At 43.4% G+C, this 9898-nt stretch overlaps 1 protein-coding gene across 1 annotated transcript in view; it reads left to right on the top strand.

The window, feature by feature from the left end:
* Window positions 1-580: 580 nt before the first annotated feature.
* The window catches only part of PHLPP2 (PH domain and leucine rich repeat protein phosphatase 2), a 59252-nt gene continuing 49934 nt past the window's right edge, over window positions 581-9898 (top strand). The window contains exons 1-2 of the mRNA XM_081807872.1: window positions 581-728; window positions 7825-8087. Of these exons, the coding sequence (XP_081663998.1) occupies window positions 630-728; window positions 7825-8087 (362 nt within the window). The 5' untranslated portion in view covers window positions 581-629. The remainder of the gene's footprint in view (window positions 729-7824; window positions 8088-9898) is intronic.

Genomic DNA, 9898 nt, shown 5'->3' with positions numbered 1-9898 from the left:
ACTAAAGGAGGAGAAAAGGGAATTAAAATATGGCTGGGAGGTGAGTTGACATTTTGTACACGAGGTTGGGTCGAATTTGCTAAAGAACATAGTGAGCATCTCTAATAAGAGAAAAGGCGTTGCAAAGGTGACTGTTCTCAACAATCCGTTCAGTGGGGCTTTGCATTTGAGGGTGCCAGGCCAGTTTTGGAGGTGAAAGAGGAAACGTCTGGGAGAGGTAAGTTACAAGAGCCACCCTCTGCGGAGGGCAGCGTCCTGTCACTACTAACAGGTGCAGACCCCACCTGCCCCAAGTCCAGTCGGTACTTCGGAGGCGGGGATAGCAGTAAATCACTCTCCCTGTGCTTCAGTCCTCCAAACTGAGGGCGGCCAGAGGCGCAGGCCCAGCCTTGCGGAGGCGCCCGGCTCCGCCCGCGGGGTCGGCACAGCCGCCCAGCCAGGATGCGGCTCGCGGAGTCTGGGCCGCGCCGGGCCCGCAGCTACGCAGGTCCCGCGGGGCTGCGGGAGGGGCGGGGCCCGGGGCGGGGCGGGCGGCCGCGGGAGGCGGGGCCGCGGGCTGCTCGCGCGCGCCGCCGAGTCTTCGCGCGCCGTCGCGCCGGCCCGGCGTCCCTGTGCAGCCTCCGCTGCCGATGGGGGAGGTGGAGCCGGGGCCCGCGGGCCCGCTCGAGCCCCCGGAGCCACCCGAAGCGCCCGCGAGCCGCCTGCCGGGAGGGATCCGGGTCCTGAAGGTGAGGCGGGAGGGCTGGGGAGGGAACAAGGGCGGGGAGAGGCCGCCCCTGCTCCGCGCAGTGCCCGAGGCAGTCGGCGACCCCCGCGCCGCGTCAGTCCGCTTCAACGCCCGGCTGCCCCGCAGTCCGGCTGGGGGCGCCGCGGCCCCCGCTTCGGCCTCCGCGCCTGGCCCCCACCTCGGCCTCGGCCGCCTCCGTCTCCCCTCCGCTGCCCATCCCTGGGCGCGCGCCACCCGTCTCGCAGGCCCACGCCTTCGGTCCGGCGTCCGCCCCGCCGCCGCCGCCTACCCGGCTCCTCTGGGACCCGGGGGCTCGCCTCGGCCGCCCTCGGCCTCGTTCAGGGCCGGGGACCGGTCTCCCGTGGCCCGAGAGCGGGGCTGGAAGTACGCAGGGCTTTCTCCCCGGACACCTGAAGACATCACCCCAGCGGGAGGATGGCGGCGGTGATTGGCCGGGCGCTGCCGTGTGCTCGGGGCTACGCCGGGTGGAGCGGGCCGACTCTGCCCTCGGGGCTCGCCACCGAAGTTAGGACCCGGCTCTGCGCTCCGAGGCGCCGGCCTGCAAGCTCCACCTGCACGCCTGGAGAGAGAACCCGCGGAGGAGCTTAATCTCGGGGAATCTCTGGGCGTGTTGCAGCAGGGAGGAGGGGTTCGGCAAAAAGGGCATTCCTGTTTGCGGGAGCCGGGCTAACAATCCAGGGAGACGGTAATGGGGGAGAGGTTATGCAACAGGCAGCTAGCGGGGTTTTGGGGCAGGAATTGGGGGGAGTAGGAGGAAAATGAAAGCAGAATCTGGCAAGGCGGGGAGTGGAGCCTTGAAGGGGATGGCAAGAAGTTTTAATGCACAAGGGTCGGCAGGGGACAGTGAAGATGATTTAAAGGAGGGGTTCTGGGAGACTAACTGCATGGTTTTCTTCTGGTCTCTGAAATAGTTGGAGAGGATTTTTTTCTGTAGGTCAAGTATATAAACTAGATGTCCTTTGGAGATGAAATAGAATTCCTTCTAGAGTTTTAGAAGAGGAAATCAGCAGTATTTAAAACTTGCCAGCGAGACGGAAGAGAGGACAGAAAATTAAGAGGTTTTGGTGTCTTTCAAAAATACTTTGCAAAACAGTGAAAATACATGATGTTAAAAAATACATTAAGTAATAGTTGTTAATTGGAATCAAGGGTGAGCACTGTATATTGAGATTATTTGTAGGACACTGCAAAGATGGGAACACCGAAAAAAAAAATAGGTGTGAAGCATCTGGTGAATCCATCCATGAGACAGTATAAAATAGAGCTCTCTAAAATATAAAACATTTTTTTTTCTGCTGTTACCTCTCAGTCTTAATGCAGTGACTTAAAGCAATAACTTTTCATAGTTTACCTTTACTTCTGCATAGACCTTGTACATATTTATTTTAACTTATTTAACCATAAGTTTTAAGTATAATTACTTTAAGGCTTTTAGATATTTATTTAAAACTATAAGGTCATCAAATGTAAATTGTGAATGAACTTTAAAAAAAAAAAGTTGTGCTGCTCTGGCTTATCAGGAAATGGCAGGTCTGAGAGATAGGTAATGCCCTCTGGTCTAGAAGATAACCTTGGCTTTTTTAATAACAACTTTTTGTGGGGGAGGGAGTGAATTGTGAGATGGAAGGAATTGAGAAAGGAGGCTCTTGATTCAAAGGGTCCTGCCTTCCTAGACTTTCAGGAAGTGGTCAAATTTACCGCTGGTTCCTTAGGGCTCCAATCTGGGGACCGTTAGAAAGATGCCAGAAATTAATCTTGATTATAGTACTGGGTTGGTGGTATGGGAGGCTGACAGTGTCTTTTTTTTTTTTTTTTAAGATTTTATTTATTTATTTGAGAGAGAGAATGAGAGAGAGAGAGAGCATGAGAGGGGGAGGGTCAGAGGGAGAAGCAGACTCCCTGCCGAGCAGAGAGCCCGATGTGGAACTCGATCCCGGGACTCCAGGATCATGACCTGAGCCGAAGGCAGTCGCTTAACCAACTGAGCCACCCAGGCGCCCTGACGGTGTCTAATGCCCTTGTGTCTCTTGCTTTATTGCATATGGTTAACACTTTAAATAATCCTTGCAAATAAATGGGATTGGCTATGGAGAACAGGTGCTGTGTGTTCTGCACACTTAAGTTTCCTTAAGTAGCTGAGTGGTTGAATTTTGTGCCAAGTGAAACTGGAAAAGAATATATAGGTAGAAGTCATAATCTCCTGCTTGTTCTTTGAAGACCCTTTGAAAAAAGCTTACTGTTCTTTTTTGTAATGCTTTTATACTAACTACAAAGTTATGAGCGTCATTATTGTCAAATAATACAGATCTTCATAAAAAGGCTAATATAACTAAGCCAATATAATTTAGCCAGATTAGATCTAGGTCCATCAGTATGGGGTATTGGAAAGTTTGATTCAAAATCTACTCCCAGATTTATTTAGCAAATTGCTAATTAGAATGTACCCCTTTACTGTTGTTGGAATATAAGTACGATATTTGTAATACTCTTTTTTTTTTTTTTAAAGATTTTATTTATTTGACAGAGACAGAGATAGCGAGAGCAGGAACATAAGCAGGGCGAGTGGGAGAGGGAGAAGCAGGCTTCCTGCCGAGCAGGGAGCCCGATGTGGTACTCGATCCCAGGACCCTGGGATCATGACCTGACCCAAAGGCAGACGCTTAACGACTGAGCCACCCAGGCGCCCTATTTGTAATACTCTTAAGATTATTGGGAGTAGCTATGAAGCATAGTTTTCCAGATGTTTGCTACAATTTTGGGATTATTTTTTTACTCAGACTGTAGAAGATATGAAGTTAAAACTGGGCAGCAAGTGCCATGAGATCAATTTTCAGCAGTACTAGTTTCAGGTTTTTAGCCAAGTAATGTGTGTATATGGTTTTTAAAAATCAATGAATACCAAAATGATTTTTAATGAACTGAAATATTCTTCCTCTGCTTATCTCATCCCACCCTTTCCAAAATATTCCTTAACATATATTCCTAGAGATGAGCCCTTATTGTTTTAAAGTTTTGAATGCAGGAGCCTATCTCTTACCTTATGGTATTTCACATTCTAATAGAACTCAGTGAGTAGGGAGAGTTACTTGACCAGACTCTGTTTTTCCCGTACATATCTTAGAGTTAATTGTACGGGGGCGTTTAATAGTTTATCATCTTTGAACTGATCACAGCCCTCATATGTTATTTTAATTTTTAGAGAGTTAAAAGCTTAAAACTGAAGTGGTACTTAATTCATGGCCTACTCTAAAGACTTGCACTTTCTAGAAATGTATGTGTAAATCTTTTTTTTTTTTTTTTTTTTTGAGAGGGAGCGAGAGAATCTCAAGCAGGCTCTGTAGCCTCTTGGCGATCTTGAGATTATGACCTGAGCCGAAATCAAGTCAGTCGCTTAACCAGCTGAGCCACCGAGGGGCCCCTATTTAAATCTGAAATATGCTCTTTTACGCTTGTTTGATGTGAGAGTTGATTATAGACCTGTTCCCTTTTAGAAAAGTTTGTCAACAGATTTACATAAGAGTAAGGGAAGCAATATCATTTCTTAATCTATCAATTTCAGTGGAAAAGTGATTCTAAAAGCTGATAGTCTATCAACGGACAGTATTGGCCTTTCCAGGGTTTTCTGATGCTTTTTGCAGGGGAGAAGGAAGCACTAGGTAATTCAGCAATAACTAATAATAGCTGAACAGTCCATCTAGATTATTGCTAGAAGGCTATGCTTGCTTGGTATCTAGGTCTTTTAAATGCCTATTGAGCAGGTTTAAGGGAATGATACCTACTAAAGGTCTAACTCCGCAGTTTATCTTCACTGGGTGGAATATATCATATAAATAGGAGATATCATTCTTTGACCAACAACACATGTGTTTCGATAAAGTTCTTAAGGAATTTTTATAGTCTTCCCCGCCCCATGCAAAAAGTGTTTTTATTAAAGCATAGGGACATAACCCATGGGCAGAAAGAGCTGCCAAGGATTTAGAGTCTTAAGGGAAATATATAAACACTTTTTTTAAGACTTTATTTATTTGAGAGAGAGAGCAGGGGGAGGGGCAGAGGGAGAGGGACAAGCAGACTCCCTTCTGATTGGGGAGCCTGACATAGAGCTTGATCCCAGGACCCCGAGACTATGACCCCAGCTGAAATCAGATGCTTAACCAACTGAGCCACCCAGGCACCCCTATAAATGCATTTAAAAATGATTTAAAAAAATTTTTTTTTCAAAGATTTTATTTATTTGAGAGAGAGAGAGAGCATAACAAGCAAGGGGAATGGCAGAGGGAGAGGGAGAAGCAGGCTCCCCACTGAGCAGGGAGCCAGATGTGGGGCTCTATCCCAGGACCCTTGGATCATGACCTGAGCCGAAGGGAGATGCTTAACCAACTGAACCACCCAGGCGCCCCTAAAAATGACTTTAAAAATCCTCCCAGAAGAAAAATCTTGGATGAACTAATATAATAACTTCCAGGGATTTTTCTTGACTTTTCTAAGATTGCGAAGATCATTGGGCCATTATTTGACCTTAAAAAGTTTTTTTAAAGATGCTTTTTGGTGTTTGTGTGGAATAGTATCTACTTGCTCTCTCTTTAAGTAGCAGGGGAGCAAAATTTCTCTCCACTCAGTGCAGAATGCAGAGCTTCTCTGTATAAATGTTACTGTACCTTATAGAATACTGTTTTTAGATGGGCCAGTTGATCATGCCCAAAGACTGAAAAATAAGGAATATTTAAAATTAATCAGTGGTTATTTGTATTCAGTGACTAAAATTACCGATACAAATATGATGGCCTTTGTCTTTATAAAATAAGGACTTGAAAGCCCTCTGTTAATTCTGAGAAGTTCAGCTTTGAGAAAATGATCTTGTGGACAAGAGGAGACCTAATTCCTACTTGTAGCAGGGGTTTATCCTGCTTATCTAAAGTTAGAATCAGTAATGATCCTCATGGTTTTGAATAGCTATATTCTAATCCTTAATATCTGTAAAATGATGGATTTACCTGTTATCCTTAATTTAAACAATGAAGCCATTCTCACTCATATTTTTCTTTCTTCCCACATGGAAATACCTTCTCACTTTTCCTTCACTTTTCTTTATCATCTTAGAAATTGAATTTTAGGTGCCACAGTTATCCTCAAATACTTAATCTCGGTAACTACAAAAATAATATTTGCTTTATTTATAGGTATTTCTGACTTCCAATGAGGAATAGTAGCAAAAGTCTTTTATTTACTTTGTGGTTGGTAAAAAGATTTTAGGGTTCTTTGTAAAAAAGGAGATTTTTTTCCCCTCAAGTTTGTTCAACCTCTTGCCAGAGCAAATTGAGCTGTAGTAGAAACTGGGAATACATTCTGTGATGTGATTTCTGTGAGTTCTGCATGCATCAGTGTGCCACTCAAGTATTAAGGCACTGTAATAGATTCTCAGTGTGGAAGAGAGGAAGAAGTATCAAATACACGATTAAAACCCATTGTGACCCCCCTAGTAGTAGACATATGTTCAAGGTGAGGAGGCTCTGCTGTGGAGAGAGTAGAGTCACTAATTCTAGCTATGCAGAGAAAATGGGGATGGGATACATGGAAGGCTCCATAGGGAACACAAGAGAGGGTGACATATGAGTAGAGTTTTGAAGGCTGTCTAGTCAGATGGACAAGACGGAGAAGGACATTTCAGACAAGTCACAGAATTGTGGAATCGTGGTGTGTTTGGGGAGTTACAAATAGCTGGATGTGACTGAAACAGTGACAGGTAATGGAGAATGATGCTAGAGAGGTATGGCAGTGTGTTAGCGGAAATGCCTTTATATTAAAGGGAACAGGGGTGCCTGGGTGGCTCAGTCGGTTAAGCGTGGGACTCTTGGTTTCAGCTCAGGTCATGATCTCAGGGTTGTGAGATGGGGCTGCAGGTGTAGGGCTCCATGCTCAGCGGTGAGTCTGTTTGTCCTTCTCCCTTCCTCCTCTCTACCATACCCTCCTCCTTCCCCCTCCCTCCTCTCTCTCTCTCTCTCAAATAAATACATAAATAAAATGTTAAAAAAAAAAAGGGAACAGAAATGGCGCATCATAAAAATAGAGTAGGTCAATATTGATCTTTAGAGAGTTGTCATATTGCTGTAGCAGTTGTTTTTTCTTTGTGGTAACCGTAACGTGTGTGAATTTCACATACCTAAATTATCAAATGCAACACTAATTTTTTTAGAAACGTGATTAGAATGGAAAGAACATTTGTTCAACATTGTGCAGTATTCTGTACTTGCTTATTTGGGATATGAGGCAGAGGGTCAGGACCTTAGAGAAACTTTCAGTTTGCGTTGTAGAGACATGTGCAGAAATGTTTAACGCAGCATTGTTTCTAATAGTGAAAAAATTAGAAACAAACTAAATGCCATCAGCAGGAGAATATATAAATTGCAGTATATTCATATAATGAGATATTATTCAAATGAATGAGCTGGGTGTATTAGCATGACCAATTTTGAACCAAATGAAAAAATGGCAGTGTGAAACATAAGTATGTTAGGATTTAAAGTTCTAAATCATGGAAAACAGTTGTATTTAGTTTATAGATATGTACATATATGGCAAACATATAAAAATGCATGGAATGGTGAATAGCAAGTACAGTAGAGTGTTTCTGGGGAGAGAGGGAGGGAAATGGGATTGAGGTGGGTATCAGGTGACTTCAGCTAGATATGTGCATATACATATATATTCTTACATGTATGTAAGACATGTGATTCTTACATGTAAGAATTCTTTAGAATAAGGATCTGAAATAAATAAATATGACATGGTATTAAAATTTGTGAAAGGTGGGTAGTAGGTCCACAGACGTTTTATTAATCTTATATTTTTCTGAAAACGTAAGAAAAAGAAAGGGTCAGACAAAGCGATGGACAGAGGCATGAACAGCTGAAGAAGAGAAAATGGTTTTCCAGCTTAGGAATGGGCATGGCAGGTGTGGAAGGCCCCAGGACAGGAGGTGTTGGAGAATCGAGAGTGGAAAGGTGGAGTGAGGACTGAACGTGTCTAACTGAGCCAGACATTCTAGCTAGTGATTTCTTTCTCTTGATGTTTTTTAGAGAAATATGAAACGCAATGGGAGCAGGAATTGTTTGAATAGGCGAAGTAGGTTTGGTTCTCGAGAAAGAGACTGGCTGAGAGAAGACGTCAGGAGAGGTTGCGTCTACCTGTATGGAGCTGACTCGACCTCTGCTGCTGCAACCGCCGCCACCTCCTCTGACTTACATCTTGTCCTGTGCACCGTGGAGACACCAGCCTCAGAAATCTGTGCTGGGGAGGGAAGGGAAAGTCTTTATTTACAGCTTCATGGGGACCTAGTCAGGTAAGCTCGGAGTTTTACCCCTCTCACTCTGTCACTGCGTAAGTGATCTGTGTTGTTTTTTTTTTTTAAAGATTTTATTGATTTATTTGAGAGAGAGAGAGAGAGCACATGAGGTGGGGAGGGTCAGAGGGAGAAGCAGGCTCCCTGCTGAGCGGGGAGCCCGATGTGGGACTCGATCCCGGGACTCCAGGATCATGACCTGAGCCGAAGGCAGTCGCTTATCCAACTGAGCCACCCAGGCGCCCGTGATCTGCATTTCTGCTTGGAAGTGGGCTTTAGGATTTTAATTGTGCTTAGAACTGATATTGATGATGGGATCACTAGGCTTGAAATAAGATTTGTCTTTGGAATGCTGAAATTATGATTCTTGGATTTAAAAGCTATCAGTGAAGGGAAATTTGATAGTTACTTCATTTGGATGACACCACGGGTCAGATATCTAAATTTAAAATAAATATTTTAAAGTTATTTAAAAAAATAGGGGCGCCTGCGTGGCTCAGTTGGTTAAGCGTCTGCCTCTTGATTTTAGCTCAGGTTTCAATCTCAGGGTCATGAGTTCAAGCCCCCCATGCTGGGCGTGGAGCCTACTTAAAAAAAAAAAAGTTATTTAAAAAAATAATACATGTAAATAGAATGAAATTGAAATGTGTAGAAAGAAATAGAATGAGAAGTGTATATATGCTCATGCATAAGTATGTTTCTATTTATATGTAAATTTAAAATTAATGGTGCTATATGCAGCATAATATTGACTTGAAATCTCTTAGAGATCTTTCTATATTAACATTTTTATAATTTTCATTTATTTAATGGCTGTATAATATTCTGTTTTATGAGTCTGCCATCATTTTAGCTGATCTCCTATTACGGGACATTCAAATTGTTACCAGTTTTTTACTTCTACAAGTGGGGTTGCAGTGAGTGTTCTTTTACCTATGATATTTCTCCTGTGTGGAAGTAATCTGTAGGATAAACTCCTAAAAGTGGAATTGCTGGTCAAAGGATATATGCATTTATAATTTTGATACATATTGTCACATTTCTCTTCACAGAAGTTAAACTTCAACAAATAATATAAAAGTATGCCTATTTTCCCCTTAGTTTCTCCAGAACATGTTAGCATTAAATTTTATATATAAATATAGACACATACCCATGCATGAGCGCATACTTGCTTGTGAGTAGAAATGATTGTCAACAGTTTTTAAATTAGGGAATTATAAAGTTAGCATTCCAAGGATAAATCTTTTTTCAAGCCTAATGACTTATATTTTTGCAAATCTGATAGGAATTTTGTATTTTTGTCATTTTAATTTTCTTTTATATTAGTGAAGTAGAGCATATTTTCTTTTTTTATTTTATTATGTTTTTTTTTTTTTTTTAAGAATTTATTTATTTATTTGACAGAGAGAGACACAGCGAGAGAGGGAACACAAGCAGGGGGAGTGGGAGAGGGAGAAGCAGGCTCCCCGCAGAGCAGGGAACCTGATGCGGGGCTCGATCCCAGGACCCTGGGGTCATGACCTGAGCTGAAGGCAGACGCTTAACCACTGAACCACCCAGGCGCCCCTTATTATGTTAATCACCATACATTACATCATTAGTTTTTGATATAGTGTTCCATGATTCATTGTTTGCGTATAACACCCAGTGCTCCATTCAGTATGTGCCCTCTCTAATACCCATCACCCGGCTAACCCATCCCCCCACCCCCTCCCATCTAGAACCCTCAATTTGTTTTTCAGAGTCCATAGTCTCTCATGGTTCGTCTCCCCCTCCGATTTTCCCCCCTTCATTTTTCCCTTCCTACT

Source organism: Leptonychotes weddellii, chromosome 16 (assembly GCF_054177405.1).
Source record: "Leptonychotes weddellii isolate Sample4059 chromosome 16, ASM5417740v2, whole genome shotgun sequence".
In the NCBI taxonomy this organism is placed as follows: Eukaryota; Metazoa; Chordata; class Mammalia; order Carnivora; family Phocidae; genus Leptonychotes; species Leptonychotes weddellii.
This window is presented reverse-complemented; position numbering and strand designations above follow the sequence as displayed.